Raw genomic sequence first — 22,554 nt, 5'->3', positions numbered from 1 at the left:
ACTGAAACCAAAAGGAAAGGAAGGCGAGGGGCAGAGGAGAAGAAATGGAGAGGGTGCTACTCGATGAGAAAGAAAAACATGTTGAAATATGAATATATATATGTGTGTGTGTGTGTGTGTGTGTGTGGTGAATATGTGATCTGACAGGGGCAGGGGTAACTATGGTATACACTATACAATATGTGATGTTGATGATTATTACAATTACAATGATAACAATAGCGAATGAGAACGATCAAATCTAATTTTAATTGACATATGCTTCATAAACAACAGGTGTAAACTAACAGTGAAATGCTTACTTAATCTTCCCAACAATGCAGAATACAATAACAAATATATAATAATAATAATAAAACTTTTTTTTTAAATGACATTTCTGCGGACAAGTTTACTGATGATCCCTGTGTTTCTCCTACAGGTGTCTTGTGCCCCCCCTTCCCCAGAGGGTCAGGAAGGGCCAAAGGGGCCCTGGGCAGTGTGTCTGGACAGCAAGTACAGCCTGGCACAACGGATACACACCAAACACTGCCGGGTCTACTCTCTGGGGTGAGCGCACGCACGCACGCACGCACACACACACACACACACACACAGAGAGAAACACAGAGAAACAGAAACAGCCTGACTCAATACATCACTAGGGCAGCAGGCAGCCTAGTGGTTAGAGCATTAGACTAGTAACCAGAAGGTTGCTAGATCGAATCCCCAAGCTGACAAGGTAAAAATCTGTTGTTCTGTCCCTGTACAAGGCAGTTAACCCACAGTTCCCTGGTAGGCCATCATTGTAAATAAGAATTTGTTCTGACTTGCCTGGTTAAATAAAAATAAAAATCATATCACTGTGTCATTTAATCTGGATGCTATTTTGCAGAGTATAAATGTATTTGACCTTCCAGGAGAAGCTGTGCCCTTGCTGTATGCCCAGGGCTGAGCTGGGCTGGCTGGCTGGGCTTGGCAGTGGTGGGATGTAGGGTTGAAGAGATTAAGCCCCTGGATGGCCTATTCATTTGAGTGTTAAGAGACACCACAAGTGTGCTGGCAGCAGCAGGGTAGGCAGTCGGTGGACTCTGAGAAGGAGCGAAGAGGTGAGAGGGGCAGTAATAGAGGTTTAGGGATTACCCCTGTTGACAGCAGGGTCAAGGGTCAAATGAACTGGTTTTGAGAAACAGATTTCCTATTGGTGACTGATAAGCACACTCATTTCTTCTCACTTTTCACAATGTTACATATAGTATTGCCCTCTCAGGTCAAAGTACGCCATAAAAGTCCCCGCACACACTTCCGATGTCTGTATTGATCTAATGATCTGTGTGTCGGTTTTCTCTGCCACATTAGTTTGATGGACTGTTGTGATAGCAGAGCTAGATAAACAGGAGTATATCCCCATCCTCATCACTCACACCAACACTACAACACTGTGGGGGGGAGACATCATTAAGCACCATGGTTTTTCCTGACTACCTGATCATGGAATAATACATAACTAGGGCCCAGAGCTGTGTGAAAGCTGGATTGTTCCTTTGATCATAGTTGTTCACGTAACCTTTGACACAACACATATATAACTACTGGGATCTGGCATTTTGCGACACACGGTTAGAAAAAGGATGCGACAAGCGAAGCTTCAGACATCATCGATGACATATTTCTGAAAAAGTGATGCACAGGCATTTAGACGCATGCCTCGGCTCTCTGGTATCAAACGAAACATCCCTAGAGTGAGGGTGTAACTAGGCCGTCACAGAAATGCCTTATGATATACTGTAATGTATTGTCATAAAGAGTTTCATTTGAAAGACAACATATTCACTTAGACACTCACTTGGTGAAGGCTACAGGACTAAAAGCTATTGAAAGCAACAACAATGTCTTTGTCGCTAACAAATACATTCATGGTAGGCAACTACAATTCACTCGAAAGGCAAAGGAAATATGCAAACCTCTAACCTCTCTGGACTAAAACAGAATTATGATAAGTGCACCATGTTACATATTTGATCCCCCAAAAATACAACTTTTACATTACTTTTTACATAAAGTGCACAAACTCGGTATTCATATCCCGAAATAAATCAAATATCTCATTACAATACATTTTAATAGAAAATTACCATGGAAAGAACAACACCTGTCTATTTGTGGAAAAATCACTCTGATGAATTATTTAGTCATATCCCAGTTTACCTATTTACTTATGGCCCTGCCTAACCTCACGACTTGTTTTCTAAATTACACGAGCAAACAAATATTCCACTTTATTTGGAACGGCAAGCCAGTGTGGACCCGTCATTCAGGGCAGGTGGGGCAGAGCCCTGTTTTGAGCCCCACATGTTTTTTGTTGTTGTTGTTGCCTGTTTTGCATGTTATTTTGGAATGAATACGTGTCACATATCAGTTTGCAAACAATGTATAAAAAATTATTGAATAAAGCTGCATACAAACATGGTCTCTTTTGCTTTCTTGAGTGAGCCAACTCTAAAATGCAGGTGTTACAGCCTAGCTCAATGCTTTCTGTGGAGGTAGGGCGTCCAGCGGAAAATACGGAGCATAGGGGTTGGTAATGTTCTCTCGTTGCGCTGTGATTGGCTCAGTGGTCTGTCACTCATGGGGACACTACATCACCTCAAAATCTACGGGGAGAGCTTGGAAATTCTAGCCCCTTGGGTGCCGCCATAGAGTTACATTACAGCTGCCCATCCAAGAAGGCTCAAGGTCATTGGCCACAGATAAAATGACATCAAATACGATATATCTGCTGTAGCTTTGATTGGACTGATCATGTCAACACCATACTTTCAAAATCTTAGCTAGCAAGCTAGCAGTCATCATCTTGAATCATGACAACAATCTACTGGCAAACCCTTTTCAATCCTTGTCATATGAAGAGAAATTATAGATAAAATGTATTGGTGCTCATCGGCCATTGGACATAAACATTACACAACAAGTTGGAAATCGCAAATTCAACAATGAGTGGTTTGAAAGGAATCAGTGGCTAACTGCTATTCAGTGGATTGGGTGTGTGGTCCAAGTCTGGGTTTAAGGGTCTCTTTCGAAGTTTTAAAGGATAAACATTCAACATTGGCCATGCTGTCAATCCAGCATAACTTCTGGGGGAAGATGGGCGACACCTGGAGGGGTGTGGAGACAATCACAAGGACAGGTGAAACCGATCGGGTCGTGACACACACATCTACTACGTTTTCAGTGAAATACCATGAGAACATTTAGTTTAGTCATTAATACATCATGTAATTATAGACTCACCATTTAGTCATTTTAACTACCATTTATTCCAATAGCAAATACAAGATTATCACATTTCAAAAGTGTTATTTTTGAAGCGCTGAATGGAAAGAATAGTATATGGTAAATAACATTTACCAGAGTATTTGACTATAACTTCACACACAATTTTTCTTACTAATAATTTGTATTCAATGGCAGGTTATGAGCATGTTGAGAAATATGTCAGTCTTACAGTTTCTTTATACAGTACATACGTAGGACAAATCATCAGAAATCGGGTTATTGCAAAAAATGATCACCTTTTCTACATGATTTGTCAACTAACAAAGTATTGCATGTCTCTCTGCTTGAAATTCATCAGTTTACAGTGTGTCAATGAAATTCAGATAATGAGATGGAATATATTGTTATACAACCAAGGTATTTCAGCAGTGCATTGTACACTACACTACACAATTCTAAATGGTAGCACATCAAGTGACTCTTTCAACTTTGTCCTATTGAACCACACTGGCTGATGGAGATGGCTGATTTGGTTTTACCTTCTAACATAAATTGATGTCAAATTAATACATTTATGAAGTAAAAATATCGAATTTTACAGTGCTCAGCAGTTATCAAACTATATACTGTATGTTAACTTTTTTTATCGCTTTGGTGCAATTTTTACAAGTATGTGATACATTTTCACAACTCTTAGTACATAACTCAAAACAGTTCATCAAAAAGGCAGCTGTTTCAAAACTCTATGCACATTTTCAATTGACTAAGTAAATTCAGCAAAAAAAGAAACATCCTCTCACTGTCAACTGCGTTTATTTTCAGCAAACTTAACATGTGTAAATATTTGTATGAACATAACAAGATTCAACAACTGAGACATAAACTGAACAAGTTCCACAGACATGTGACTAACAGAAATGGAATAATGTGTCCCTGAGCAAAGGGGGGGTCGAAATCAAAAGTAACAGTCAGTATCTGGTGTGGCCACCAGCTGCATTAAGTACTGCAGTGCATTTCCTCCTCATGGACTGCACCAGATTTGCCAGTTCTTGCTGTGAGATGTTACCCCATTCTTCCACCAAGACACCTGCAAGTTCCCGGACATTTCTGGGGGGAATGGCCCTAGCCCTCACCCTCCGATTCAACAGGTCCCAGACTGCTCAATGGGATTGAGATCCGGGCTCTTCGCTGGTCATGGCAGAACACTGACATTCCTGTCTTGCAGGAAATCACGCACAGAATGAGCAGACAACAAGCTTAGTCTGATGATGCTGTGACACACCGCCCCAGACCATGACGGACCCTCCACCTCCAAATCGATCCCGCTCCAGAGTACAGGCCTCGGTGTAACCCTCATCCCTGGTGAGACAAAACCGTGACTCGTCAGTGAAGAGCACTTTTGCCAGTCCTGTCTGGTCCAGCGACAGTGGGTTTGTGCCCGTAGGCGACGTTGTTGCCGGTGATGTCTGGTGAGGACCTGCCTTACAACAGGCCCACAAGCCCTCAGTCCAGCCTCTCTCAGCCTATTGCGGACAGTCTGAGCACTGATTGAGGGATTGTGCGTTCCTGGTGTAACTCGGGCAGTTGTTGTTGCCATCCTGTACCTGTCTCGCAGGTGTGATGTTCGGATATACCGATCCTGTACAGGTGTCGTTACACGTGGTCTGCCACTGCGAGGACGATCAGCTGTCCATCCTGTCTCCCTGTAGCGTTGTCTTAGGCATCTCACAGTACGGACATTGCAATTTATTGCCCTGGCCACATCTGCAGTCCTCATGCCTCGTTGCAGCATGCCTAAGGCACGTTCACGCAGATGAGCAGGGACCCTGGGCATCTTTCTTTTGGTGTTTTTCAGAGTCAGTAGAAAGGCCTCTTTAGTATCCTACGATTTCATTACTGTGACCTTAATTGTCTACCGTCTGTAAGCTGTTAGTGTCTTAACGACCGTTCCACAGGTGCATGTTCATTCATTGTTTATGGTTCATTGAACAAGCATGGGAAACAGTGTTTGAACCCTTTACAATGAAGATCTGTGAAGTTATTTGGATTTTACAAATTATCTTTGAAAGACAGGGTCCTGAAAAAGGGACGTTAATTTTTTTGCTGAGTTTATAACACACAAAATCATAGTCACTTTTTCACTAAACGTAATCAGTGTTTAATCGATAAATACATGTTTCACATAAATGTTCATATACAGTGGTGTAAAGTACTTAGCTGAAAATACTTTAAAGTACTAGTTATGTTGTTTTTATGGGGTATCTTTACTTTATACTTTATTATTTAACTTTTTTTTAAACTTTAACTTTACTACATTCTTAAAGAAAATCTTGTACTTTTTACTCCATACATTTTCCCTGACACCCAAAAGTATTTGTTACATTTTGAATGCTTAGCAGCACAGGAAAATGGTCCAGTTCACCTACTTATCAAGAGAACATCCCTGGTCATCCCTACTGCCTCTGATCTAGCGGACTCACTAAACATGAATGTTTAGTTTGTAAATTATGTCTGAGTGTTGTAGTGGTCTGCTGGCAATCCATACATTTGCTTAATATAAGGAATGAAAAATGATTCATACTTTTATTTTTGATACATAAGTATATTTAAAGCCAAATACTTTCAGACATTTACTCAAGTAGTATTTTACTGGTTAACTTTCACTTTTACTTAAGTTATTTTCTATTAAGGTATCTTTACTTTTACTCAAGTATGACAATTGGGTATTCTTTCCACCACTGTTCATATAAAGTACAGTAATTGCATTTCACAATGCAATGCCCACATTCCTTTTGATATGATTCTCTTCTCTTTTGTTAAAATAAATTGTATTGTTACTTAATCCGACTGCTCTTAATTGATGATCGATTAAATGTTTAGTAAAGCTAAAGATTTTACATATAAAGTGTTTTGTCTAGTACAGATTTTGAGAAGTACATAATGAAAATGTATGTCTGTAAAGTAGAAACATAAAAAGTATGATACATACTCGAATGTACTACTACGATGTTGACTATTACGTAACAAATCGAATCAAAGTGTATTGGTCGCGTACACAGATAAGCAGATGTTAAAGCAGGTGCAGCGAAATGCTTGTGTTTCTAGCTCCTACAGTGCAGTAAATCAATATCAATACAATGCATTACAATACCTATATGCAAATAATCCAGTCCAAAACAAGAAAGAAATGCATCCTATGTTTACTAAAATTACATTGGCCAATAGAGTACTGTAATATATGCCATTTACAGTCTACATATTTTGGTATATAACACCAGCGCTCCTATGAACTGAGCTACGTACAGGACCACTACAATACATAAATACAATACTGTAAAATACAATACACGATTGCAATACAGGTGGAAAATGTTTGATTGCCATCCCCATGAGCGTGCCACCCGCCTTCAGGCCATGGATGAGGCATGGATTGATTTCAATCCAGACCTACAGTACTAGTCAAAAGTTTGGACACACCTAATCACTCAAGGGTTTTTCTTTATTTGTACTATTTTCTACAATAGAAATGTAGAATGATAGTGAAGACATCAAAACTATGAAATAACACATATGGAATCATGTAGTAACCAAAAAAGTGTTAAACAAATGAAAAAGTATTGTATATTTGAGATTCTTCAAAGTAGCCACCATTTGCCTTGATGACAGCTTTGCACATTTTTGAATGAGTAGATGTGTCCAAACGTTTGACTGGTACTGTATGTCAGGCTTGGATTCGCCATGCCAAAGGGCTTTTCCCCAGGTGCGTGAACAATATAATTCCGATGAGAACCTACTGACAAATGGTCAAGACAGGCTTGATGCAAACTAGTGCCTGCTAAACATGGTTTCTTTAATTGCTTTCATTTGATTACATTGTGAAAGATGGCTTCAAATGATCACACCTTCGATCACACATGGGACAGAAAGGATCGAAATGTGATGTTCAGTCAATTTTAATGGCTAGTGCATGTCTATGGCCTAATGTGAAAACAGTGTACGGTACTGTATTTACAGTACTATACTACAAAGGGCAATTTTGAAACATGTATCCATAGAGATTCTATTAAATTACTAGAGGGGATATGAGATAAACCCTCGAAGTTGCAGAATGGGGTGAAAATGGCAGCCATATTGGTCAGGGAGAAATCCAAACCAGTCTAATTGGAATGAATGACAGTAGTGGCATAATCCTGATTTTACTTATGCAGGAACATAAAACAAAGGCATGGGATGTATCAGAAATTGAAATATTGTGAATAGAATTATTGTCAACATAAAATATTGTCAAATAATCATAAATACGGGTTTTATAAAAATAAAATAAAAATCTGTATAAATAGCCTCTAAAATATATGTGAACAGACCATGAATGTCTCAATTTTAGTTTTCTTGGAAAGCTGAGAGTGCTGTTATATGATACAATATCAGTACTTGTTGCATTTACAACTCATCTGTCCTATCATCTACTGAATTCAACCGGGTTATGGCTGTGGGTTGACTGCACTGTTTGAATGGAATGTTGGCATGTGTAAGGGATAAACGGCGACGTTCTGTACATTACCTTGGAAATAACGGACGATGCAGCGGGACGAGAGTAATGTACAGAACGGAGGCGTTTGTCCCGCCTTATACCACAGTTGCTTCTCCCACATCCTCTCATGTAAAACAGCAAGCACTGTCATCTGAAGTATCATTTGACTAAAACGGTAGCGAGGCATGAGACACTGTCCTGGTAGGGCCTGCTATGATACCATTAGTGGTTGTGTTAACTGAATCATTTAGCAGAGAGGGTAACAGAGATGTCTGGAGCATTCCCTTCCTCTGTCTTCCCTTCCCTCTCTCTCATCTCACCCCTGCATCTCCCACCTCAATGCATGGTTGTCTATGAGGGAACCAGAGTAGCTCATCCGTGAGAAATTAACTTTCAGAGATACTCCCCGAGCTGCAATTACCGTGTAGAGATACAGCAAGTCACATCACAAACACACCCAGCTACAGAGACTGAAAGAGAAAGCGAGAGAGAGAGAGAGGTCTTGTCTGCCTGCATAGATTTACAAACGACAAGGAGCTTTCAGTGAAAGAGGAAAAGAGTGGGAAGAGAAGAAAAGGTGGACAGAGAAAATGAGAGAGGGGGAAAAGAGAGAGAGAGAAAGAGAGAGGGGGGGTGAAACATGAGCTTTTGTCAGTCTTGAAAACAAGCAACCCACTGGGCACACACGGGTTGGAATCAACATTGTTTCCACGTCGTATCAATGAAATTACATTGCACCATCTTGGAATAGCCGTTAAATTGATGTCTGTGTGCAGTGGGAGGAAGAAATCAAAACATCTTTCTGCTCATAACCTCCCATACTTTCAGCCTTACATTGAATTATTCACTGAACTGCTGAAGTGAGCAGTTATTTTCAGCTTCAGCAGCTATACAAACTATTCCCCAAAAGACCTTAAACAATATATAATTATATCTGTATCCATCCATCCATAAAACATGATTTATATAACTTCTCTCTCCCTCTCCACCTTTTTTTTTAATCTCCCTCCCTCCCATAGGTTGGGTGTGGAGGATAAAACCCTGGAGCGCTCTCTGGCCAGGGTGGGCTGTGAGGTACACTGCTTTGACCCCAGCCTAAAGCAGGCCCACCTACAGGAGTCAGACATGTGGCTCCACCGTCTCTCCGTAGACTGGAGGGACCCCAACCCAGCCATCCCCGCCCAGCGACAGCACGGCAACATCAAGAAACTGGCCACCATCCTCAACGATTTTGGACACAGACAGGTCAGGGGGCACATAGAGAGGGAGAAGGTTGTAAACGTTGAGGTGGGAATGAAATGACAAATGTGTCCTGAATCAAATTTAAGGAATAAGTCATGCATGGGCTTATATTGTGAGAGTATATGTACTGTACATAATACAGTGACAACTTACTCCACAAACCAACGTCCTACACAGTGCACAATATGCAGTACCTGCCTTTTATGGCATATCCATGACCAATACAAACAATACATGCAAAAGACACTATAAAAGTCACCATAAAAACAAACCAGATATCCTTATCTTCCTCAACTCGGCCGAAAAAGGCTATATGAAAATGTATATTTTCTCTCCCTATGAGCTGGAAGAATTAACTTATTTATCACATAAAGCTGCAGGTTGACTGCAGCAGCAGCTCCTCTCTACACCTCCTTATCATTCATTCCTCCCGTGTCTCCTCTTGCCCTGGAGGGCAGAAAACTCAAAGGAAGATAGAGGCCCAACTCGGCTGAGAAGTCTCCCTCCAGCAGGTGGTATTTTGTCATTGTTTCGTCCACCAAGCAAGGAGTTTTTGTATGGAGGTCAATGAAAGTGTTGAATTTTGTCAACAAAAAAATGAATGTGAGGCCACGTGAGGTTTATTTCATCTAATGGAAGTTTTGTAATGTTTAAGTTGTTGAGAAAAAACACTTTATATCAGAGTTGTCTCGAGATGGCTATGCATATTCATGGAATGAGGCTAGTAGCATAGGGTCTCTCTCCATTGAATACAGGCGTTTGACGTCAACAACCCTCCTCGAATATTCAAAAAAAGGAATACAACAATGAGATGTATCCACCAATCCAAAGACGGGATAGGCGGGAGCTAGACAGCCCGACGTGCCGCTTTGTGGACAATGACTCCCATTGTCAGGGCGGAGAGACATGTATCTGTCAGTATATCCATAATCTTTGCTTAAAGTTATGGCTTTCCTCCTTTAAATATTATCATTCAGAATATTAACTCACTGGAGTCCCCCAGAGATCTGTGTTCTGCCTTATCAGATATGGATCTGCATACAAGGTCAATGACATCCACACACAAACACACACACTCATGCACGCTTGCAAACACGCACCCACACACATGAATGCTCACTTGCACACACACACACGTGGGCCTGCACGCAACAGCACATAATCGGTTTTCTATCGCTCATTTGCACTTCATGTCAATGATATCATGTCACCGTGTGGGACTGTGAGTCAATTAACCTTGTCGGGAGTGGGTGCTCTGATTCTAGTTTGTAAGCTAGGCAGGCTACTGCCTGGGAAGGTCTCCCACTCAGAAGTACGAGATGGGGAGGGGTGCGGGGTAGGTTGACCTCAGGTCTCCCCACTGGAAGCCTGAGGTAGGAGGAGTGGGGGAATCTATCAAATAGCGCATCTCTAACTTTGTACAGTACTAATGCAATTAGTAAAATCAGTCACACTACGAAATGCTACCAAATAAGGAAGCCATACAAGCTAGAATGCCTAGAAGCCACGCACGGGCGCCTAGCATTAGCGAGTCCGTGCTGAGAGGCATCAGTCATTAATTCATTTTTCTGGAGTGTGTGTGCATGTGTGTGAGATAAGGACAGAGCCGATCCCTGTACCTGCTTTAGATGCAAAGCGACACACACGTCTCCATAATGGGCTTTTAACGTGAGTACACAGCATGCTTAAGGAACAACTGTCTGCCTTTCTTCTCCCTGCCTTTTTTCTTTCTTCCAGCTTTGTGTCAGAAGAACAGCACAGGGAACTAATGGGTCGCTTCTAAAGATCAGAATATGCATTCATTTGTGTTCTTTATCGTTGATTACACAGCTCATAAATGAATCATATGCCACTCTGGTCAGCATCAGAGCCTGTCTCCATGGGGATTAACACAACTTCAGCAGTCCTTCAGATCTCATGCAAATTGATTTGCTTTCACCTAATTAAGTGATAATGCCAGAGAAGCCGGTGTTTGGAGGATATGTTGGCACGGGTGTTGTTAGGCCCGAGACAAAGTCGCTCGTTCTAAATGTTCCATTGCCATACTGGCTGGCAACGTTCTAATCCCTTGCTTGCTTGCTAGCCAACTACGGCTAACTCACAGTCACGTCAAACAGTGCAGACAGAATAACAACAGTAGCTGCATTTGTTTAAGCTGTTTTCTAGTGACATTTAACAATGAGCTAATGAGGCACCATGTCGCCTGGCATAGAAAATGTCCTCTCTCGTTAGGAAACTGTTGTCCAGAGGAGCTAGCCAATAACACAGCTAACAAAATAACTTATAACAAACTAACTGCACTTCGTTTCGTTTGACCTTTTTTCAATTTACATTTCTTTGTACAGTTGAAGTCGGAAGTTTACAAACACCTTAGCCAAATACATTTAAACTCAGTTTTTGACAATTCATGACATTTAAACCTAGTAAGAATTCCCTGTTTTAGGTCAGTTAGGATCACCACTTTATTTTAAGAATGTGAAATGTCAGAATAATAGTAAAGAGAATTATTTATTTCAGCTTTTATTTCTTTCATCATAATCCCAGTGGGTCAGAAGTTTACATACACTCAATTAGTATTTGGTAGCATTGCCTTTAAATTGTTTAACTTGGGTCAAACTTTTCACGTAGCCTTCCACAAGCTTCCCACAATAAGTTGGGTGAATTTTATCCCATTCCTCCTGACAGAGCTGGTGTAACTGAGTCAGGTTTGTAGGCCTCCTTGCTTGCACACGCTTTTTCAGTTCTGCCCACAAATGTTCTATAGGATTGAGGTCAGGGCTTTGTGATGGCCGCTCCAATACCTTGACTTTGTTGTCCTTAAGCCATTTTGCCACAACTTTGGAAGTATGCTTGGGGTCATTGTCCATTTGGAAGACCAGATGTCTTGAGATGTTGCTTCAATATATCCATATCATTTTTCCTCCTCATGATGCCATCTATTTTGTGAAGTGCACCAGTCCCTCCTGCAGCAAAGCACCCCCACAACATGATGCTGCCAGCCCCGTGCTTCACGGTTGAGATGGTGTTCTTCGGCTTGCAAGCCTCCCTCTTTTTCCTCCAAACATAATGGTCATTATGGCCAAATAGTTATATTTTTGTTTAATAAGACCAGATGACACTTCTCCAGAAAGTACGATCTTTGTCCCCATGTGCAGTTGCAACCTGTAGTCTGGCTTTTTTATGGCGGTTTTGGAGCAGTGGCTTCTTCCTTGCTGAGCGAACTTTCAGGTTATGTCGATATAGGACTCGTTTTACTGTGGATATAGATACCTGTTTCCTCCAGCATCTTCACAAGGTCCTTCTGGGATTGATTTGCACGTTTTGCACCAAAGTACGTTCATCTCTAGTAGACAGAACGTGTCTCCTTCCTGAGCGGTATGATGGCTGCGTGGTCCCATGGTGTTTATACTTGCGTACTATTGACTCAAATGATGTCAATTAGGCTATCAGAAGCTTCTAAAGCCATGACATAATTTTCTAGAATTTTCCAAGCTGTTTACAGGCACAGTCAACTTAGTGTATGTAAACTTCTGACCCACTGGAATTGTGATACAGTGAATTATAAGTGAAATAATCTGTCTGTAAACAATTGTTGGAAAAATTATTTGTGTCATGCACAAAGTAGATGTCCTAACCGACTTGCCAAAACTATAGTTTGTTAACAAGAAATTTGTGGAGTGGTTGAAAAACGAGTTTTCATGACTCCAACCTAAGTGTATGTAAACTTCCGACTTCAACTGTATATATCCATAAAAATGATGCCAGCTGATTCATGATTTAGCCTGGCTGAGAAACGCTGCCTGCCTCTCTCTCTCCTCCTGACTCCCGACCCCTACGCGTTCATTACTATGGGACAGTTGGAGATCGAGTTTGAATATTTAAACAATGTTGCAAATGTCACAGAGACAGATATTAAGGTTTATACAAATCTCCGCTGTTGAAAACGAAATGTTTGTCTAAAAGAAATGTGAGATAATGCTTTTTAAAGTGGAGATCAAGTTTATAACTTCCCTGGCTGGGCTGATGAGACAGTGGATTGCGGTGTCAGATGGAACAGAGTAAATAGGCATTTTAACGCCAGATTTAGAAGGTGGTAACTTGTTGAATAGACCCCGGCTAGAATGCGCTTTTAACCAATCAGCATTCAGGATTAGACCCACCCGTTGTATAATAGTCAATAGAACAACAAACAGAGACGCTGTGACAACCAGGTCACTTCCTAATGTCTCACATCCACACTGTCACTAAAGGGACACAGCCGGCAACATGGCCTCCATTGTATCTCCTCCACAGTGCAGGCCTTACCTCACCCTGGTTAGTTAGCTAAAATGCAGTTGTTGGGGACCAGTTGTGGACCAGTCAGTTGTGACCAGCTGTGGGGAACAATTGGGGACCAGTTGGGACCAGTAAGTCCAGGGAGGTTTGGAAACAGAATAGTTCCTGTACCAGTTACTGAGGGACGCTCTGAGCGGCTGAACAGAACCTCTCTCTCTCTTGATCCCATTGATGTTTAATTATACGTCTGCTCGTTAAGATAGTCTCTGGAAAGGCCTGTTTCAGACGTTTCTCCCCGCACCTCACATCCACTAATTAAAGAACACAAAATACTTAATCTCTTTTTGATACAATCCAAAAATCATGCAGGCCAAACGTGTTATCTTGTGTTAGTCACTCCAACGGCTTTAAACCATTCTACCAACAAATATTTGTATCCCTAATCCGAAAGCAGCTTTATGGACAGACAATTTGATCAACAATTACTCATCGTCATGGAGACATAATGTCCCCCTGGCTGGGGGTGAACACAAACTGTGAATGCTGATGTTTAATGACTGAGGGGCTTTCATTTCAGTGGAAGGCCGACTCAACTTGAATATTCTCTGCAGTTAGGGAAATAGCTTCAGCACTTAAGGTCCGGACTGAGTGTGTGGCCCAAAGGTAAAAGGCACCATTACCTCAGGCTCAGGGTAGGTGATAGCCATCTTTTTGAGTTGTTTCTATACTGTTCTGCCACTCCAGAACAATATCTCCTGACGAGAGAATAGGAGAAAGCAATTGTTTACATAGCTTCTAGCCTTGCTTGTCAGGCTTTATAGCAATGCTATAGACCTATAGTGTTAAAGACACACAGGTAGGAACAAGACGAGGCGACTGATGACCTTGGGAGAAGGCAAACTCGGGCAGAGCCTCTTTGAAGGACTAAATAACAGCTCCTTCCATCTCACACTCCCATCGGCACCACTGAACCTCCCTCCCCTCAGTAGACCACAATTTAGGCCAAATCACCAAGCACACACACCCTCCCCAAATCCACCAGTTATTGCCCTTCTTCCAATCCTCCCTGTGAAAGTAGTTTCTGTGTCACGTTCTGACCTTAGTTCCTTTTTTAAAGTTTGGTCGGGGCGTGAGTTGGGGTGGGCATTCTGTTGTTTTTCTATGTTTTGTTCTATGGTTATATTTCTATGTGTTTGGAATAGTATGGTTCCCAATCAGAGGCAGGTGTCAGTCGTTGTCTCTGATTGGGAGACATATTTAGGTAGCCTGTTTTTTATTGTGTTTTGTGGGTGGTTGTTTCCTGTATCTGTGTTTGGACTGTTTCGATTTTCGTTTGTTCTTTCACTTTGTTATTTTGTATTTTTGTAGTGTTCAGTTTTACATATTAAAATGGACACTTACCACGCTGCAAATTGGTCCGATATCTCTTACTCCTTGTCAGAAGAAGAGGAAAGTCGTTACAGAACCACCCACCAACCAAGGACCAAGCAGCGTGGTATCGGGCAGCAGAAATCTCTGGACTCATGGACATGGGAGGAGATTCTGGACGGCGAGGGACCCTGGGCACAGGCGGTGGAATATTGCCGCCCCAAGGCAGAGCTGGAGGCAGCGAAAGCTGAGCGGCGGTGGTATGAGGAGGCAGCACGGCAGCGCAGCTGGGACGAGAGGCAGCCCCAAATATTTCTTGGGGGAGGCACACGGGGAATTTGCAAAGTCATGTAGAAGACCTGAGCCAACTCCCTGTGCTTACCGTGCAGAGATAGTGACCGGGTAGACACCGTGTTACGCGGTGAAGAGCCCGGTGTCCCCAGTGCGCATATGTAGCCCGGTGAGCTACATTGCAGCTCCTCGTATCGGCCGGGCTAGAGTTGGCATCGAGCCAGGAGTAATGAAGCCGGCTCAGCGCATCTGGTCTCCAGTGCGTCTCCTCGGTCCGTGTTATATGGCACCAGCCCTATGCACTGTGTCTCCCGTGGGTCTGCACAGCCCAGTGCGTCCTGTACCTGCGCCCCGCAAGTGACGGGCTAAAATCAACATCCAGCCAGGACGGGTTGTTCAGGCCCTTAGTTCGAGACCTGCAGTGCGCCTCCACGGACCGGTCTATCCTGTGCCTCCTCCAAGGACCAGGCCTCCAGTAGATCTCTCCAGCCTGGTGAGTACTGTGCCTGTTCTAAGAACCAAGTCTCCTGTGTGTCCCTCCAGTCCGGACGCTCCAGAGACTCCCTCCAGTCCTGAGCCGCCCGAGCCGCTCGTCTGTCCTGAGCCGCCCGTCTGTCCTGAGCCGCCCGAGCCACCCGTCTGTCCTGAGCCGCCCGTCTGTCCTGAGCCGCCTGACTGTCCTGAGCCGCCCGTATGTCCTGAGCCACCCGAGCCGCCCGTCTGTCCTGAGCCACCCGTCTGTCCTGAGCTGCCCCTCAGGAGCTGCCAGAGTCGCCCTCCTGTCCGGAGCTGCCCTTCAGTCCAGTGGTGCCCTTTACTAGGGTCTCACAGAAGTGGGCCGAGACTATGGTGGGGTCCTCGTCCCGCTCCAGAGCCGCCCGCCACTGCGGTAAATGCCCACCCAGACCCTCCCCTATAGGTTCAGGTTTTGCGGCCGGAGTCCGCACCTTTGGGGGGGGGGGGGGGGGGGGTACTGTCACGTTCTGACCTTATTTCCTTTTTTATGTCTTTATTTTAGTTTGGTCAGGGCGTGAGTTGGGGTGGGCATTCTGTTGTTTTTCTATGTTTTGTTCTATGGTTATATTTCTATGTGTTTGGCCTAGTATGGTTCCCAATCAGAGGCAGGTGTCAGTCGTTGTCTCTGATTGGGAGCCATATTTAGGTAGCCTGTTTTTCATTGTGTTTTGTGGGTGGTTGTTTCCTGTGTCTGTGTTTGCACCATACGGGACTGTTTCGATTTTCGTTTGTTCTTTCACGTTGTTATTTTGTATTTTTGTAGTGTTCAGTTTTACATATTAAAATGGACACTTACAACGCTGCAAATTGGTCCGATATCTCTTACTCGTCGTCGTCAGAAGAAGAGGAAAGTCGTTACATTCTGTCCGCATATCTCTATTCCTCTCTCACTCAGACACACGCACACTCCTCCCAGCTCCAGGCGCGGGACGTTTAGTGCCTCTAATTCTGCACAGCGGAGCAGTCGGAGAACTCTTCAGAGCTCTGCCACCATATGGAGATGTTCATGCAAAACGGGCATCTTCCCAGGGCTTGCAACTTCCCATATACAGGGGAAGCGAAGAGCAGATGTACTGCTGGCGGAGTGGGTTTAGGGACTTTGAGAGGGATATGTGTGTGTGAGGTCCTTCGGTTTTGCCTGGTATGCCAGTTGATGGTACAACAGGGAGAAGACAGCTGTCAAATAGAATGCAGTTATTGGAAGTAGGGCTAGTCAGCAGTACACACCCTGAGAAAAGCATCTCTTGTGTAGAACCATTATGGGATTTGTAACACCTTCATATGGCCCTTTTTCCTTGTTGGGATCGACGAAATGTCCTCAAATGTTCCTTGTTTTACTATCCTTGTGAGGTCTTCTTTCCCTACAAGGATAGTAAAACCAAAAAAACACACACACCATGTTGCAAGGAGGGGGGGGGAGAGGGGCGTGGGTCATAACATCTCTGTTGGTTAGGGCAGTTCTCATTGGATGAAGTGTCTGTTCAGTTAAGAAATAGTTATTTGCCTTGGGGAAGGATGGTATCCCATTGGGAGACCCAGAGACAGAGTGAGCAATATGTCAGAGAGCCATCCAGGTTCAGTTGTTCAATTGACTGTAGCCCTTCGAATAAGTGTTTTTCTGTTCGAGACAGGTCCGACACTCATCACTTACACTGTAACATTCGTGTGCTGAAAGATAGATCAGAGAGATATGATTTGAGTGTGGGTCAACTATTTGACAAATATATCACTGGCAGCATTGCAAGTTGCCAATGTCGATGTCACCAATGCCGTGTTGGCAATCGGCCAATGAGGGGGTAGTAAAGTACACGGGGGGGGAAGGAGAGAATGAATTGGTTAAATCAAATTTCAAAAGCAAAGAGATGAAAGCGCTTTCACTAATAGGGCTTTTAAAAAAGTATGGGTCAAGGAGTCAACCTGACATCAAAAACATTCCAAAACATTTAAATGGCAGCCCAATGCCTAATAGATGTGCATTGAAAGTAGTCTATGCATATGATTATATCTTGAGGCCATTGTTAAAATGAATACATTTTCCTCCCCATCTCATCTTATACCACAGAAATCCCCCCACACCCCCTCATATTCTCCTCGTCCTCAACTCAGACAGATACAGTACATTTCTTTTTCAACCTCTCAATCTTTGCACCAACTTCCCCTCGCCTCCATCGAGAGTACTTTTCCACTCTCTCCATGTTATCTCTACCTACTGACTGCTAGATATCATGATTGAATTTTTCTCTCTGGGATCTCAATTGCAACCCTCCTCGTGTACTCTCTTCTCGTCTCCTTATCAAAACCTGTGGAACATCCAGGTGCACACTATGTTTGTCTATGGTTAGATGAACTAAGATGAAGATCAGATCAAATTTATAGGCCTCCCGGGTGGCGCAGTGGTCTAGGGCACTGCATCGCAGTGCTAGCTGCGCCACCAGAGTCTCTGGGTTCGCGCCCAGGCTGGGCTGGGTTTGCGCCCAGGCTCTGTCGCAGCCGGCCGCGACCAGGAGGTTTGTGGGGCGACGCACAATTGGCATAGCGTCGTCTGGGTTAGGGAGGGTTTGGCCAGTAGGGATATCCTTGTCTCAGTATGTAAAAATGTAATAAAATGTATGCACTCTACGGTAAGTCGCTCTGGATAAGAGCGTCTGCTAAATGACTAAAATGTAAATTTGATGACCAATTTATGCAGAAATCTAGGTAATTCCAAAGGGTTCACATACTTTTTCTTGCCACTGTATATAAACCCTATATTGCTGATGCTACAGTATGTAATGGCCATTGAAAGGCTTTGAAGTCACCGGTCGGCTATATTGGCACTCCCCAGTAGGAGCAGTCCTCCATAGACGGGTTGGTTATTTAGCAGCAAAACCTACGCATGCACAACTATGGGACAAAACAGAAGGGGTTGCCTTCGATTGTTGAGAACATGTAAAATATATTTAGTCTCCAAATGTTTATCGAAAATATAAATACATTAGCACAATGAGCACTTGTTGTCTATCAAATACATTGTTACAGTTGTTGGTTAGCTAGTGAATTTTTGCCATATAGACATGACACGAGTCAAAATACCTCAACAAGACATATCATTAACAAGATACGAGCTGAAACAAGCCACCTACGGCTCCCCACATGACAGCTTCTTGTCATTATTGCTAGCTATCTGACGTTCATAATCATAACGCCACACGGCCTTCTGACCAGTGGTGTAAAGTACTGAAGTAAAAATACTACGTCGTTTTTTTGGGGGGTATCTGTAGTTTACTTTACTATTTATATTTATATTATATTTACTATTTATATTTTGGACAACTTTTACTATTATTTCATTACATTCCTAAAGAAAATAATGTACTTTTCCATCAATACATTTTCCCTGACACCCAAAAATACCCGTTACATTTTGAATGCTTAGCAGGACAGGAAAATGGTCCAATTCACACACTTATCAACATCCCTGGTCACCTCTACTGACTCTGATCTGGCAAACTCAGTAATCACAAATGCTTCATTTGTAAATGATGTTGGAGTGTGCCCCTGGCTAAGAAAAACTAAACAAAAAAAACACATTGTGCCATCCGGTTTATAGGGAATTTTAAATTATTCATATTTTTACTTTGAATTCTGAAATACATTTTAGCTATTACATTTACTTTTGATAAGTATATTTAAAACCAAATACTTTTATTCGATTAGTATTTTACCGGGTGACTAACTTTTACTTGAGTCATTTTCAATTAGGGTATCTTTACGTTTACTCAGGTATGACTATTGGGTACTTTTTCCACCACTGCGCACGCATCATTTTCGTGACGTTGTCAGCCAACCCATCTATAGATGGTCCGTGTGTTGTTGTGAGTCTGGATGGCCAGCTAACTAGCAACAATGCCAATAAACTGCTATGTGGGGAATCGTAAGTGGCTCCTTTCAGCTCGTTTTATCTTATGCTTTTTACCATGTCTTATTTTGAGGTGTTTTGACTGATGTTACCTATATGCTAATATGGCTAAAACTAGTTAGCTAGCTAACCAACAACTGTATCAATGTATTTGAGAAACGACAAGTGTTGATTTGTGAAAATGTATTTATGCTTTCAATAAACATTGGCGACGAAATATAGTTTACATGTCAACAATCTAATGCAACGCTGTCTGTTTTGCCCCATATTTGGGCACAAGTTGGTTTTGTTGCTAAACAACCAACCTGTCTATAGGAATGAATGGAATTCTACAGTATTTCACTTTAAATGTTTCAAGGACAAAGTTACATGCATTAAAGTAATTTTGTTGTAGTGGGGACAGTAACATTATTAATATGTTTAGCTCACATTATATCATTTAAAAGTATGCAATAAGGTGTCTGTAATATAAGAAATGTGGCAAAAACAAATCAATTCCTATAACTTCCAAAACATTTTTACAATGGTGGGGTAGTGCCAAGATGGAGGTATAGTGGCTTCAAAACACAGCCCCCCCCAGTCATCTAGTGTAAATAAATCATTGACACAAGGAGTATGCAATTCAAATCTTCCCTCTTTCTCCCGCTCTCTGTTCCAGGTGGATGTTCTGAAGGTAGACATGGAGAGTGCGGAGTGGAAGATTCTGGAGAACCTGGTTCTAGAAGGGGTTCTGAGCTCAGTGGGTCAGTTACTCCTAGAAGTCCACCTCCACTGGGCAGGGTTTGAGGTGGATGGGGACGACCCATCTGTGGTGCGCTATTGGTTCAGCCTGCTGAAGGAGCTGGAGCGAGCTCACTTCCGCCTCTTCCGTTACCACAACGACCCAGCCAAACCCCGCCTTTTCCTGCACAGGAACTTTCTGAACGCCAGCAGTGCCTATACACTGGGCTGGGTCAACAATGAGTGGAGGCCTTGAGAGCACTGACTGACAGGCCTCTGGCCAATGAGAAGGGGAGACTCTGTGAAATGTAGTCCAGCTACGATGGGAAACGAAGGAGTCGTCAATCCCGTGGGATGTTTGCCTTTGGATATTTACAGCGAGCTCCAAAAGTATTGGGACCGTGACAATTTTGTTGCTGTTTTGGCTCTTTACTCCAGCAATTTTGAAATGATACAATGACTATGAGCTTAAAGTGCAGACTGTAAGCTTTAATTTGAGGTGTAATTCACTTATGTGTATTGAAGTAGTAAAAGTTAGAGGTATAGAGGTGTGATATTTGTGCTTCTGTAACTTTCTCACTTATCATTAGTCACGATTCATTCAGGACTATCCATAATCATGGTGGCATCCACATTAATATAGAAGTGTTAGGAAACATTTTATATTCTTATTTACAATAAAAGTACTTCAAAATGACAATATATTATTTACCATGAATTTCTATTGGGTATAAAATAATCTTAAACACAACCAAAACAAACAGAAATTGCATCCAACAAGTTTGTAAAGTCTCAAGCTTGATGTAACCATTGTATGCTAGGAATGTGGTGCCAGTAACTAAACTTTAAATATATTTATTTGATTTTTTGATCTATTTTTTTTCTCCCCAATTGGTAGTTACAGTCTTGTCCCATCGCTGCAACTCCCGTACGGACTCCCGTGCATCTCACAACCCCGCCAAGCTGCACTGCTTCTTGAGACAATGCTCGCTCAACCCGGAAGCCAGCCGCACAAATGTATCGGAGGAAACAATGTACACCTGGCGACCATGTCAGCAAGCATTGCACCTGGCCCGCCACAGGAGTCGCTAGGCCAACCTGGCCGGCCAAACAGTCCCCTAACCCGGACGATGCTGGGCAAATTGTGCGCCGCCTCATGGGTCTCCTGGTTGCGGCCGGCTGCGATACTGCCTGGGATCAAACCAGGATCTGTAGTGACGCAGTGCCTTAGACCACCGCGTAACTCGGGAGGCCCTCAAATACTAAACTTTTGACTACTTTAATAAACATATAAGTGGACTTGTCCCAATACTTTTGGTCCGCTAAAATGGAGGGACTATAATACAATAAGTGCTGTGATTTCTAAACGGTTCACACGTGATATGGATGAAAATACACTCAAATGTATGTCAGTCCCAATACTTTTACGGAGGTTTATGTAAAGTTTTGTGAGATCTATTCTCCTCCTATCAAGGTCCTATCATTTCAACGATGTTGAATCACCACTCCCTGTTCCGTTCCCTGATATGACCTCAGACATGGTGAGGTAATTGCCTCTTGTGGCCTTGAGGTCTGTCCATCGGTCAGAGCTGCAGGTCATGGCCTTATCTAGGCTTGGACCTGAGCCAAACCATCCTGAACAGAGACTGAGACATGCACTCTCTCCTGGAGAATTCTTCTCAAAGGCACGGGCATTGAATAGTGAGGTAGGGAGGTAAGACCACAGCCCAAACTATACTGAACAAATATATAAACGTGACATGCAACACATATTTTTACTGTGTTACAGAAGTAAATCAGTCAATTGAAATAAATAAATTAGGCCCTAATATATGGATTTCACATGACTGGGCATAGGACCACCCACTTGGGAGCCAGGCCCAGCCAATCAGAATGAGTTTTTCCCCACAAAAGGGCATTATTACAGACAGAAATACTCCTCGGCAGATTCCTCATGTGAAGCCGGATGTGATGGGCTGGCATGGCCACACTAGATCTGCGGTTATGAGGCCGGTTGGACATACTGCCAAAATCTCTAAAACGACATTGGAGGCTTATGGTCGTGAAATGAACATTGAACTCTGCCAACAGCTCGGGAGGACATTCCTGCAGTCTGCATGCCAATTGCTCCCTCAAAACTTGAGACATCTGTGGCAATGTGCTGTGTGACAAACCTGCCATTTTAGAGTGGGCTTTTACTGTCCCCAGCACAAGGTACACCTGTGTAATGATCATGCTCTTTAATCAGCTTCTTTATATGCCACACCTACCAGGTGGATGGATTATCTAGGCAAAGGAGAAATGCTCACTAACAGGGATGTAAACTAATTTGTGCACAACATTTGAGAGAAATAAGCTTTTTGTGCATATGGGAAATTTATGCTCTCTTTTATTTCAGCTCAAGGATAGTGTGTTTATATTTTTGTTCAGTACAATAGCCTCAAATTGTCCTCAGGAT

The 22,554-nt window shown here is 42.8% G+C and overlaps 1 protein-coding gene across 1 annotated transcript in view; it reads left to right on the top strand.

The window, feature by feature from the left end:
- LOC129817149 (probable methyltransferase-like protein 24) overlaps positions 1-20,796 on the top strand; it is a 101,549-nt gene extending 80,753 nt beyond the window's left edge. Inside the window, exons 3-5 of the mRNA XM_055872098.1 lie at positions 422-549; positions 8,806-9,031; positions 20,035-20,796. Coding sequence (XP_055728073.1) covers positions 422-549; positions 8,806-9,031; positions 20,035-20,352 — 672 coding nt within the window. The 3' untranslated portion in view covers positions 20,353-20,796. The remainder of the gene's footprint in view (positions 1-421; positions 550-8,805; positions 9,032-20,034) is intronic.
- The last annotated feature ends 1,758 nt before the right edge of the window (positions 20,797-22,554 follow it).

Source organism: Salvelinus fontinalis, chromosome 20, assembly GCF_029448725.1.
Source record: "Salvelinus fontinalis isolate EN_2023a chromosome 20, ASM2944872v1, whole genome shotgun sequence".
In the NCBI taxonomy this organism is placed as follows: domain Eukaryota; kingdom Metazoa; phylum Chordata; class Actinopteri; order Salmoniformes; family Salmonidae; genus Salvelinus; species Salvelinus fontinalis.
Note: the sequence above shows the minus strand (reverse complement) of the source record. Positions and strands in the feature narration are given on the sequence as shown.